Source organism: Schistocerca americana, chromosome 4, assembly GCF_021461395.2.
Source record: "Schistocerca americana isolate TAMUIC-IGC-003095 chromosome 4, iqSchAmer2.1, whole genome shotgun sequence".
Taxonomy (NCBI): Eukaryota; Metazoa; Arthropoda; class Insecta; order Orthoptera; family Acrididae; genus Schistocerca; species Schistocerca americana.
In genome coordinates this window covers 291,619,129-291,633,480 of record NC_060122.1, presented here as the reverse complement: position 1 = coordinate 291,633,480, position 14,352 = coordinate 291,619,129, and the positions used below count along the sequence as shown (strand labels likewise).

At 37.3% G+C, this 14,352-nt stretch overlaps 1 protein-coding gene across 2 annotated transcripts in view; it reads left to right on the top strand.

Moving 5' to 3' along the window:
• LOC124612742 (2-acylglycerol O-acyltransferase 2-like) overlaps positions 1 to 13,920 on the top strand; it is a 116,213-nt gene extending 102,293 nt beyond the window's left edge. For both annotated transcript variants that reach the window (XM_047141124.1, XM_047141125.1), the window contains exon 6: positions 13,527 to 13,920. In XM_047141124.1, coding sequence (XP_046997080.1) covers positions 13,527 to 13,687 — 161 coding nt within the window. In that variant the 3' untranslated portion in view covers positions 13,688 to 13,920. The remainder of the gene's footprint in view (positions 1 to 13,526) is intronic.
• The last annotated feature ends 432 nt before the right edge of the window (positions 13,921 to 14,352 follow it).

Genomic DNA, 14,352 nt, shown 5'->3' with positions numbered 1-14,352 from the left:
CAAATGACACATTAATGGATAGATGGGTTAAAAAACACTGTAACAAAGTGAAATTGCCAAAACAAAGCAAGAGTATAGATCTGTAAAGAACTATGGACTGGTGTGTGAACAAGAACAATGAAGGTGGTGACACTATTGGCAATATGAATATAAGCTAAAGGCGTAAGATACTGGAAATATTACATGCAGCTACCAAGCTGTGAATGAGCCTGATTTAAACATTTATAACGTTTATATGTAAAATCTCTGATAACAACATTGGTGAAACTAATGTATTACTAATAGATAACGGCGAAAGGATATCTCAGAAATATGCATTTATGAACACTGGTGCAAGCCTGAGTTAAGTAGACATACATCATGTTGTTGTTGTTGTTGTTGTTGTTGTTGTCGTCTCCAGTCCTGAGACTGGTTTGATGCAGCTCTCCATGCTACTCTGTCCTGTGCCAGCTTCATCTCCCAGTACCTACTGCAACCTACATCCTTCTGAATCTGCTTAGTGTATTCATCTCTTGGTCTCCCTCTACGATTTTTACCCTCCACGCTGCCCTCCAATACTAAATTGGTGATCCCTTGATGCCTCAGAACATGTCCTACCAACCGATCCCTTCTTCTGGTCAAGTTGTGCCACAAACTTCTCTTCTCCCCAATCCTATTCAATACCTCCTCATTAGTTACGTGATCTACCCACCTAATCTTCAACATTCTTCTGTAGCACCACATTTCGAAAGCTTCTATTCTCTTCTTGTCCAAACTATTTATCGTCCATGTTTCACTTCCATACATTGCTACACTCCATACAAATACTTTGAGAAACGACTTCCTGACACTTAAATCTATACTCGATGTTAACAAATTCCTCTTCCTCAGAAACACTTTCCTTGCCATTGGCATTCTCCATTTTATATCCTCTCTACTTCGACCATCATTAGTTATTTTGCTCCCCAAATAGCAAAACTCCTTTACTACTTTAAGTGTCTCAGTTCCTAATCTAATTCCCTCAGCATCACCTGACTTAATTCGACTGCATTCCATTATCCTCGTTTTGCTTTTGTTGATGTTCTTCTTATATCCTCCTTTCAAGACACTGTCCATTCCGTTCAACTGCTCTTCCAAGTCCTTTGCTGTTTCTGACAGAGTTACAATGTCATCGGCGAACCTCAAAGTTTTTATTTCTTCTCCATGGATTTTAATACCTACTCCAAATTTTTCTTTTGTTTCCTTTACTGCTTGCTCAATATACAGATTGAATAGCATTGGGGAGAGGCTACAACCCTGTCTCACTCCCTTCCCAACCACTGCTTCCCTTTCATGCCCCTCGACTCCTATAACTGCCATCTGGTTTCTGTACAAATTGTAAATAGCCTTCCGCTCCCTGTATTTTACCCCTACCACCTTCAAAATTTGAAAGAGAGTATGCCAGTCAACATTGTCAAAAGCTTTCTCTAAGTCTACAAATGCTAGAAACGTAGGTTTGTCTTTCCTTAATCTTTCTTCTAAGATAAGTCATAAGGTCAGTATTGCCTCACGTGTTCCAGTACTTCTACGGAATCCAAACTGATCTTCCCCGAGGTCGGCTTCTACTAGTTTTTCCATTCATCTGTAAAGAATTCGTGTTAGTATTTTGCAGCTGTGGCTTATTAAACTGATAGGTCAGTAATTTTCACGTCTGTCAACATCTTCTTTCTTTGGGATTGGAATTATTATATTCTTCTTGAAGTCTGAGGGTATTTCGCCTGTTTCATACATCTTGCTCACCAGATAGTAGAGTTTTGTCAGGACTGGCTCTCCCAAGGCCGTCAGTAGTTCCAATGGAATGTTGTCTACTCCGGGGGCCTTGTTTCAACTTAGGTCTTTCAGTGCTGTGTCAAACTCTTCACGCAGTATTGTATCTCCCATTTCATCTTCATCTACATCCTCTTCCATTTCCATAATATTGTCCTCAAGTACATCGCCCTTGTATAGACCCTCTATATACTCCTTCCACCTTTCTACCTTCCCTTCTTTGCTTAGAACTGGGTTTCCATCTGAGCTCTTGATGTTCATACAAGTGGTTCTCTTATCTCCAAAGGTCTCTTTAATTTTCCTGTAGGCAGTGTCTATCTTACCCCTAGTGAGATAGGCCTCTACATCCTTACATTTGTCCTCTAGCCATCCCTGCTTAGCCATTTTGCACTTCCTGTCGATCTCATTTTTGAGACGTTTGTATTCCTTTTTGCCTGCTTCATTTACTGCATTTTTATATTTTCTCCTTTCATCAATTAAATTCAATATTTCTTCTGTTACCCAAGGATTTCTACTAGCCCTAGTCTTTTCAACTACTTGATCCTCCGCTGCCTTCACTACTTAATCCCTCAAAGCTACCCATTCTTCTTCTACTGTATTTCTTTCCCCCATTCCTGTCAATTGTTCCCTTATGCTCTCCCTGAAACTCTGTACAACCTCTGGTTCTTTTAGTTTATCCAGGTCCCATCTCCTTAAATTCCCACCTTTTTGCAGTTTCTTCAGTTTTAATCTACAGGTCATAACCAATAGATTGTGGTCAGAGTCCACATCTGCCCCTGGAAATGTCTTACAATTTAAAACCTGGTTCCTAAATCTCTGTCTTACCATTATATAATCTATCTGATACCTTTTAGTACCTCCAGGGATCTTCCATGTATACAACCTTCTTTCATGATTCTTAAACCAAGTGTTAGCTATGATTAAGTTGTGCTCTGTGCAGAATTCTACCAGGTGGCGTCCTCCTTCATTTCTTAGCCCCAATCCATATTCACCTATTAAGTTTCCTTCTCTCCCTTTTCCTACTACCAAATTCCAGTCACCCATGACTATCAAATTTTCGTCACCCTTCACTATCTGAATAATTTCTTTTATTTCATCATACATTTCTTCAATTTCTTCATCTGCAGAGCTAGTTGGCGTATAAACTTGTACTACTGTAGTAGGTGTGGGCTTCGTATCTATCTTGGCCACAATAATGTGTTCACTATGCTGTTTGTAGTAGCTTACCTGTATTCCTATTTTCCTTTTCATTACTAAACCTACTCCTGCATTACCCCTATTTGATTTTGTGTTTATAACCCTGTAGTCACCTGACCAGAAGTCTTCTTCCTGTTGCCACCGAACTTCACTAATTCCCACTATATCTAACTTTAACCTATCCATTTCCCTTTTTAAATTTTCTAACCTACCTGCTCGATTAAGTGATCTGACATTCCACGCTCCGATCCGTAGAACGCCAGTTTTCTTTCTCCTGATAACGACATCCTCTTGAGTAGTCCCTGCTCGGAGATCCGAATGGGGGACTATTTTACCTCAGGAATATTTTACCCAAGAGGACGCCATCATCATTTAATCATACAGTAAAGTTGCATGCCCTCGGGAAAACATACATAAATAACTACATTCATTATATCTTCCTACTATTGCAGGAATGACAGCGAGTAAGGTGTGGTAGTGATGTACATAGAGGCAAATGTAGATTTTGATGGCCCTATTCCCTTAACTCAAAGAAATGTTGAGGACAATGAGACTGCAGTTTGGTTATTGCTAAAGTTTATCAAACACCATCTGGAAATTTTGAACTTCTCTTAAATAAATTAGAATCATTACTAAACAAAGAAAACAAAATGGAATGTGACTTCATAATTATTAACAAATTAAAAATTGATTTTCTTACAAAAAGTAGACAGAGGTTCTTTTGAAACTTACTACTTACTAGACTTTAAATGCTGTAGTATATGCTGCTATCTGAGTAATACACACTTGTGAAACAGCTTTAGATCAGTTTCTAGTAAAATAAAGTTTATACAACGTTTATTCAACATTTCACTAAAACTGTTCTGTTCAGGCTTTAGTGCCTATCTACTTCACATACTAACCTTGAAGGTAAAAGGCAGTATTCAGTACCACATGTCTTTAAGTACCACATGTAGGTGCTACAGTCAGGATAACAAACTACTTAAACAGATTACTGTGCAAAGAAAATGATAAGTTTCTAAAATTACTGACCTAAGTGACACATACAACACTTCTTTCATGTATTAATGTATTACCTTCAAGTTGCATTTTCACAGAAAACTGTAACCATAAAGGACATCGTAGAGCAAACAGTTGGATCACTATGGAATGAGGGGTCTCAAGCCTGAAGAAGACTGATACATAAAATGTGTAACTTGAATAATTCTTCACCTGAAGTACACATTACAAAAATTTTCCAAAATACTAAGAAAAGTAATGAGAGTACCAAAAATAATGCAAAATGATAAATAATTCAGCACATAAAGCAATCACCAGGTGGAGTGTCATAGAAACAGAAACTAGTGAGAACAGAGCATCATGTAAAAATACAACACTACCACAATAAAATAAAGTAACAGACTCTTTAGAAGTAGCCAACTGACTTAACATTATTTTTTACAGGTATTGCAGACAGTAAACGATATCAAACATAAATAACAATACTAAATCCAATTAATAAGCATGTGTAGTAGATCAATGTAAATCACAATTGTCACCCAAGATTAAGTAGCAAAAGCAATAAAATGACAAAACTCCAACTTGTAGGCACTTATAGAGTCTCTGCAACAATATTAAAGATAAGTGCTCTGATCTGGTTCAGCTAACTACCTACACATTTGTTGAGATTGCTCACTTCAAGCAGGCACTTTCTCTGCTCTACTTGAACTGTCTAATGTAATTTCAATGCATAAAAATATATAAGTAACTATGCACCTACCATAGTTTCCTCCTGCATTTCATAAACAGAAAGGGTTATGCATGACAAACTTAGGGTAACTGTAATTAAGAACAAAATACTATGTAATAATCAGCACAAATTTAGAAATAAGAAGTCAACAATTACTGCCGTTTATGAAGTGTGGTAAGTACGTACTAAAGGTGCGTCTACATGTGTGAGCCTTTCACTTAATCGCTGTGCAACTGTTCTTGCCACGCACGCAAGTACTGGGATGTGTGTAGGTGCATTTCTCTTCCTCAGTTTGTGTGTGCTAGTGGTTCCATTCAAACGGGGTGTTTTTCTCCATGTGGGGAAAGCTATAGCAACGTGTTGATTAGTCCCAAGGTGCACAGATGTAAACGTACCTTAAGCTTGACAGACACTAAAAAGGAATGAAGAGCAGTGTCTGTAGACCTAGTGAAAGCTTCTGACATTGTAGATCATAAGAGTCTGCTCCCAAAGACTGGTAAGTAAGAAATTTGAGGTATGTTCAACAGATGGATCCATTTCTTTTTGAGCAATCATAAGCAAGCAGTGAGCATCAAGCCCACTGTCAACCTTAAAACTATTTCTGAACACTTATCAGATTATAATCTAATTAAATATGCAATGGATTAGTGATGAGACAATTTCTGTTGCTTTTGTTCATTAATGAACTAAGTTTAAATGTGGATACTAATAAAAAGTCATATTTCCAGATGACACCTCTATCATATTAAAGGTGGAAAGTTAGGAAGAATTACAGTAATCAGTAAATATTGTTACTTGTAAACTTGGCAAGTGGCACACAATAATCAGCATTTAATAAAAAGAAAAAAAACTATTGCATTAAAATATCAGTGCTGTGAACAGGGCTATGTACAACTCATTTGTATCAATAGTGAACTCATTTGTCACGGGACAGATGCCAAATTCTTAAAATTATGACTACAAAACAATGCAAAGTAGAATAAGTATATAGGATATCTTAAAGCAAAATTGAAAAAGAGCTGCCACCTTGTTTGTTCACTAAAATCTTCCTGCAGCGATAAGACAGTAAAGAGTGTGTATTGAGCCTACTTTAATAATCACTTTAAATATGGATATACATCTACATTATGGAAAATATTTTATTCGTTAAAATAAATGTAAATGGTAAGGATAATAGATTGCAAAAAATGATTCATCATCACTTTACCAGACAAAACAAAAACTTGATCACCCAAATCAAAGCATCCCTGTGCCGAAAGGGTAATTTCCACATGGGAGTTAAAAATCTATAACATGCTTCCCAACAACATAAAAACAATTACTGGAGTCAAAAACTTAAAAAATTTTCCAAAGACATGTTTTCAGCATCACTGCATTTTCTCCACTGAATATTCAAATGTATGGAGAGTATTATATAAAATATTTAATTGTACTATGTATGCATAGAAATAACTGTAACTTGTATATATATATAAATTAATTTGTCCAATGTCAAATGCATAAACAGGACCAACAAAAATACAGTACAAAAGAAAGCACTTTCTCACTCTCGTATACTTTCTATAGTATTTACAATATTACAAAAAGGCAGCACAGCACAGCATGTGGGAGAGGTATAGAGCAGGGAAGGCACGAACTGTTTGATGGTGTGGTGACAGTAGGATACCATAGGCAGGAAAATTTTGGGAGCAGAGAATGTGTTGTAACGATAACTATTATCGGTGCAGTTCAGAAAAGCTGGGCCTCTTGTCAAAGCAGGCATGCTGTAGACCAGCTCTGCTGCAATGCTTGCACAGCTTAGAGGATTGGTATGACTACCAGTCAGCTGACTGCCAGTATAACAGCCACTGCCAAACTTCTGGCCAAGAGCAAAGTAGACCATCCTGTTGCACAATGTGTGGTTCCTAATACTGTTGATATTCCAACTTGTACTTTTTGCATTATTCAAGCTTTGTTAATTAAAAAAAGATTTCCTGTACTAGAACTAGTATTTTGACTTGGTAAACTATAACAAAACTGCTATATGTTACAAACTTACAGAGAGTTGTGGGTGACAAGTTCAGTGAAGATGATTTCATTCAAATATTGTATAAAAACAAAACAAACCATGCATGGTACAACGCTAAACCTGAGCAGTGTTGTCCCCAATGATATGAGGACATTATAACCTTACCCATGTAATCCCTCTCTCTTCCTGTCTAAGAGATCCCGACCAATGACATACACATGGGCAGCCATGTCCACCAAAAACTAGTTTCCTATTGTTTACTATGCATAACAAGCAGCATTCTATTTCTGTTCACATTTGTACAGTACTTTGTTTCACTGAGAATGCCGCTGGACAGTTGAGGCACCCTCTTGTGCATTTAATGAACACTTACCCAGACAGTGTTTATTTTGCCTTTTGCATTAGCTACACTGCACCTCATGCCCTACTGCTACATATTCATAACATTTTGTCTGATGGCACTGCTTCTTGATGTATCCTATACACCCACATCTAGAACACTTCACCTCAGAGGAGAAAACACTATGGTCACTTTGTCCCAGAATAACAATGTCAATTTCCTCCAGCTGTGTAGTGATCCTAATGACAGTGACCAAATCGCTTTGATTTTCTACCCTCAGTCTTCTTGACACACTGGTGGAAATACCCCTCAAAAACACAACTGAAGTTCCATTTTCCAACTCGTGCAAAACATTAGTCTCTACATTCAGTGTTAGCTCTAGTCTGTGCTTAACTTTATCAGAGGAGGACTTCATTCACTTGCTGTATTCTTGAGACAATCCACTGAGTTTCTACCTAAAAAAAAAAAAAAAAAAAAAAAAAAAAAAAAAAAAAAACCCTCATGATTTTCTGTTAGTGATAATGCTGGATGAGTCCAGTAGCCAGCACATCAAATGTTTGTGCCTTGCTAAGGGTCTTGTTGTACATGATGTCTTTGCATCACCCACTAACTGTAACTTATCATATTTAAACAAGTTTTGTCCAACCGATTGCCTAAATTTAGCAGTGGTCCTCACATCACTGATAGGTACACGCCTCATCTGTTTTTGCTGAAAAATGAGTTGCTAGATTACCTGCTATGGGATCAACTTAAGGAACTGGTATATTGAATGAGGCTTTTGCCTCACCCAGATCAGATTGTATTTGCTCACTAATAGTTTCCAATGGTGCTACTTTCTTTAATAATGCTTCATTCAACTCCTTCTGTTTGGTTGTGGTTTCCAACCATGTGACTATCTGCCCTTTCAAGGCTTTAAGTGTCTCATGTAACACTGTCACATATGCTTCATCAGTTAACAGCTGTCATGTCAGATAACATTGTGCAATCATTGGCACCTGAAGATGATGAGCAGCTGTCTTGTCGAAATATTGTGCAACTTCCACTACATTATCCGACGTTGGAAAAGTCTTAAACAGCATATTGCCACATGTTACAAATGTATGCAGACATAGAATGCTGCTTGTTATGCACAGTAAACAATTTGTGTAACCTCCATCTGCTGTCATACAAGGAAAAACATTGGTAAACTGTACCCACAATGCATGTATGAGAAACAGACTATATTAATCCTTGCAACATATTGTGGCCCAAAAAGAATCTGCAAACTAATGTGCCTCGTTCCAAACATTTTACATATGTTACATATATCTGACACAGCCTGCATATGTGGCAATTCATATAGAGACAAATTAAAATATGGGTTCTGACCAGGTGAAAGAAAGCTTCCTTAAAATTGTCATGGAACTGAGACAGATCTCCAGACTTCTGTAGTTTAACAAATGACACTTCAAAGTTCATATGACAAACCAGATGAACGCGCGCATGCACGCACGCATGAGTCTCTCATCACACCGGATATTTGGCAAGTGTAAAATGTAGCAGGAGAGCTAAAGGAGCAGCTTGACAGATAATGTAGGTTGTTGATACTGCAGATGTGCAGGTGTGGTACCACGTGTAAATGTCTACCAATGGTATCCAATTACTTACACCAAATATAGAAGACTGCATCTGTGGTCTTTATGTTGCCAAGATGGCATAGAATGACACTTGGTGGTGAGGACCTGTTGAACACCAGAAGGGCTAATATGACATCTCTAAATACACATTTATTATTCATAGTTACGCAGTTGTCTTTCTTCAAGGTTGCCAGTAGTCAGGGGAGCATAAGGGTGCTGGCCACACCGGTATGCACTGAGGCCGGCGTGTTGTGCACACCTGAATGCCACTGAGAGAGGTGTGTGTTCTTGGCACCCTGCAACATCGGTTAGCTAGCCATAAGTTGGTCAGTGTTGCCTGCCTGCATTGGTGCTGACAGCATAAGACATGGCCAGTGGGTTACCAGGGCACTTTCGTTGATCCTGTTGATTGTGCCAAAGAAAGGCAGCCAACAGCTCGGCATAAGTTGGCTGTAGTCATGAAGTGTTCAGTCATGGCCCCTCAGAGAGAGACCAGCCAGTGATTCCAGTGTTCACTCTCTAACAACCCTACCACAACAAAGGTCAAAATTTAATAATGATTGTGGTGTTGCTCACGCTGCTAAATAGTGCATTTTTGGGCAACAACATAGTTGTTATGTGGCAGGTGTCATTAGAGCACAGTTAATAAAGTCATTTCATGTAATAATGAATAAACTAGGCACTCATCTTTTTGTGTTTCCCACACTGGTCTTGTTGTAAAATCATGGTTCAATCGTCGAAAATCTAGGTGGTGGTGATTCCAAGCTCAGATGCGAAAAGGCCTAGGTTTTATTCTGCTATATTCAAAAGTTTTGTAGATGCGCTTCACAAACCATTCTTGAAGATGAATCTTTGAAAGTTAGCACAATAGTGATGTAAAAAAATAATCAGCACTCCGAATTTAAGTTACACTACCTTTTAATTGCTTTTATTGCAATATCACGTAACACACACAACTTCACTTCACAATACAAAATATACTTGGAAACATCTTCCTCACAGTCACTGTTAAAGTTCACATTTTATAAACTGGCTACGTTATGAGTCTTTCCAACATGACGTCCAAGACTTGACTTTTTCAAGGTCCGACTCTAACTAACTAACTATTGCTTATGTGCCCAAAAATCAGAGTTAAAAGTATGGCAAAGATCATAGTGGCAAAAGAAAGAATACACATAAGAATAATATCATTGCAACATAAACATATTGATGTATCACAAATGAAATCAAATGTGAATGTTGTCTCAGAAATATGTAAACTACTTCACAGAAACACAGTAGAATATTACTGGTATCGAGAGGTTCAGATGAGGTGCTGTAATGGTTACATAATTCAAGTACCATTACAACTCGCAGACATATGTTGGGCGGTGGCAGCAGCTGCTGCTGTGCTCCTTTGAGTTGATGGTAGTTAAACAACTCACTAAGTACCATCAACGAGGCCTCCAAGCGGCCTGGTGGTAGGAGGCTGAAGGCATAAATGATGGGGAAGCAGCAGCCTGTGGCAGTTAAGTCCTTCACAATGGGCTGGCTCTTGCAGCATAAATTGTAGTCATCTAGGTGGGCAACAGATGGAGTGTCACAGGGCCCACCTTGGGACTGGTAAACTACAAACTGGGAAGTAAGCTGCAGAAGTAGAGGTATTTTTACAGATCAGTCTGCAGTGGTGATGCTACTGTGCGGCAAAAATGACCAAATGTGCCCTAGTTTTCTGAACCTGTCAGCAGCCTACACCCTGTTGTGGTATACTAACTCCATTCTTCACTCTTCCTGTTCACTTGCTTTTGCACCGTGTGCACTGAAAGCTGTTCTTGTGTATGTCTTTGGTATTGTTACTTCCCTGCACATGGTCAACAGAATGACATTATCCTGCTTTCCTCATGGGGTCACTTCACTTTGTTGACACCTTAGTCCACTAGCTCGGGTAGTTTATGGCAATTTAACTTGGTGGTGTGCTCAAGCTGCATGCAATACTGGCTGCTGTTCTGGGTTGTCATTCCAATCTAGATATTGTACGTTAGTGTGCCTTGACTTCTACTGTGGCTCTGGTACTGGCCAGAAAAACTTCGGATATTTTCACACCTATCCGGAATATCATTCTGGGGGTGTAACACTGTGAAGAAAAGATTTCAGATGTAATCAGCAGAGAAGTTTATGGATGGGAGCCCATAGAATAGGCAGGAGCCCATAGAATAGACATGTCCAAGCAGAGAACTGCAGATACTGCAATAAACTGTCTGACCTATTAAACATACATATGTGTGTAAAACCTTATCATCTGCAGTTGTTACATGCACTGACTACTCTGAAAAAGTTTCATTCTGACTTTCACAATGACTTGTACTGACTACTGGAGGGAAATCATTTTGCAAAGAGGCTGGCTTTCAGTCAGTCATGTTTCACATGTCTGGAATGCTGAATCGTCATAATGCATATGTTTGGGGCACAGAACATCCACACAAGATTGTGGAATGCATTCATGATTCGCATAAAGTTAGCATCTTTCATGCCATGTCCTCTTCAAAAGTTTATGGATCATTTTTCTTTGTAGAAAAATTGTGAGGTGGTTCCATGTCCCTGAACACAATGCAACAATGGGTTGTGCCACACTTCCAGCAGTACAATGAAGACTTCATTTTACAACAAGATGGTGCTCCACCACACTTGCCTTCATATGTTAATGAGTACGTCAATGCTGAACTGCCTCAGTATTACAAATGGTCATATTGAGCACCTATGATTTACAAACTTTGGTAGATGCTTTATCCACTGACAAGTGTTCATTGGTTGTATGTCTTGTTTACATGCAAACATCTTCATATACCCCAGGGATGCTTATGAATAACCTTAAACAAAATAATTTGCAGATTGAATGTAGTGCCCTAAAAGCCCAGCTGAACTTGATACAAATAATTACTCTAAGAGCATAAGTAATCTGTATACAAGAACATACAGCTATCATATTTTTTAACCATTCTGAAATTTGTATTTGTCAAGTACTTTGCCTTGAAATGCCGGCACACACTAATACCTGGAGGCTGAAATCAGAGTAATGCTCTTGGAGAATGTTAAGACTACTTTCATTGTAAAATTTATCTGGGACTGTATTATTTTGAATTAGTATTGTTACTCTACAATTTAACAACATTCTGTCCAGTCAGGGCAGAATAAGTACTGACATCCTCATCAGCTTAAAAATGTTTAAATTCTTCTAGAGAACAGAGTAGTTGTCAACCAGATAAGATTTCTGTTTGTTTTGAAGTTAATGTTATTTTCCATCAGATTGTTTACATCAGTGGACAAGTAGTCAAAGATTCTTATGATTGAAGACTATGGTTTATCCAGGTGTTGAATATCATCTACTGACTTTGACCAATGATGCATTATAGGCTACAAAAAAAGCAACACAAAGGTGATTTCAAAATGATGACCAATGACATTGTCCGTTCCCATGGCGCAAAAAATGAATGTCAAATAGACTCATACAAATTCTTAATAATAAACATTGAATATGCAGGGAAAATCAGGAGAAATTGGGGGTTTTGTGCAGGGATGGATAAAAACCTAAAATAACTGCCTCAAAATCTTGATAATAGTAAAACATACAAAATGAAACAAAGAAAAACACTATACGATAGTTGCTTTCGAAGATGAAAAAATGCATATTGCGCAAACAAACTAGAACTGTTAACAAAAATGTTACCTGACCTATGAGCTTTACTTAAAATTCTGATACCAATACAAAAAGCTAAAGGCTGCCAGTAATGCTAATAGCCAAAGCTAACAAGAAAGAATGAAACATGATATTGAAAAAAACTCCGAAGCTACATAGCACTACACAATTCAACAATGGAAAATGCAAGATGGAATGTAACTCAACGTAAAATGCAGATACCAGTACAAATAGCCAACATGTGACACCGATACAAATAGCCAAAAATAACAGCAATCAACAAAATGTGATATCAAAATAAAACAAGGGATCAGGTCATTTCTTCTTCATAGAACTGCCTGCCTTTAAGCAGCAGCTCACGCATATAGTTATAAGTGAACCTAAATATTAATGTGGAATCCCAACCACAGTGTGACTTACATAGACAGCATCAGACTATAAATGAACTATGATCATCCACTGTAGCAACTGTTGGACAGAAATTTAGGAGATTGATGTCTTTCTGTTTTGAGAAGGAAATAGTAAGCTACTTTGTGGCAAAGAAAACTGAAGTCAGTCCAGGAACTCCCTTTACTAAACATAAAGCTGAATTAAGGTTAAACAGCAAGAGGTAACATGTTATATGGGAAATGTAGGTACCCTTCATTGAATGGTAAAGTCAATTAGGTACCAAAATATTTTTAACTCAATGTGCCAAAAATATTGAAAACTGGCTACACATGCGTTGGTACATTAAATAATTCACCGACATAAATGAGGTGGGTTATAATTAAATGTCACTTTTGTTGCAAGGGAAAAGACTGATAATGACATCAGTCAGACAAAAACTTCGGTTGGGTATCCTGATCAAGGATGTGGAGAGTCAAGACAGCAGTTGTTCCATTTTTACACTGACAGTTTGAACAAAAAATGCTGTACATAATGGCCTGAACTCTTGTTCCTGTATAGTTTGTTGCTGGAACTGACTGAAATGAAAAAAAGTATTTCTAGGATAGCACTGAAGTGCATAAATAAGATTTTGTGAAGTCAGTATTGTCGTTTGTTATTACAGTATGAGGAATTTATCAATACATAGTAGAAATATTCACTTTTGTGACCTTAAGTAAGTGAATGAAAATGGAAATAAATTTAATTGTTTATAACAAACCAACTAACACATTAACATGTTCTTTTTACAGTTGGCTCACCAATTGAAGTGAAGAAAGTTGAAGACCCGACACAGGAACAAATCACTGAGCTCCACAATAAATTCTCTGAAGAACTTGTAAACTTTTTTGAGAAGTACAAGCACAAATACATTTCAGATGCAGACAATGTACATTTAGAAATTGAAGAATAACTATCTTAGTTGTCAGCAGAGCATATGACTCTGTTTTATACATCACTTCCAATTGTCTGTCGTTTACAGTATTGGATAATATGCATTTGATTTTTTCTTGTAATATGAATGCATTCACATTCCTGCATTCAGTTAATAGGAAAAGGACCACTGTTACTCCTGTTTAAATATGCCAGAAATTGTACAAATTATTGTAAGTCATTTTGCTCAATGAAATTATTTAGTGTGTGTGTGTGTGTCTTCTGAAGCAAAACAGTCTGTATGATAAATATACAAATTTTACTTAACTTTTGCTTAGATACAAATCTGCTGCAATGCTGAAGTATAACACTATGTTAAATCTAATTTTTTTAGATTAAAATTTATTGAAGATTAAGTATCACATATAAAACAGAAAACACATTCAATGAACTATAAATTGATACCGGTATTTTATTTCAAACTTCTGTATTGTGGCAGGTTTGTAAGGAGTAAACTTTTCCAAGACAGTAATGGCTGTGATTAGTTATAAGAATAGATGTAACTGTAATAGATTCAAGGGATTAATATAAGTATAAAGTAAGAATAATTTTGTGCTGAAGAGACTTGAGATTTATCTTGTCAATTTATTACTGGTTACTCAATTATTTGTGTGAATAAGGACAAAATTATTTTGTAGCAGCTAT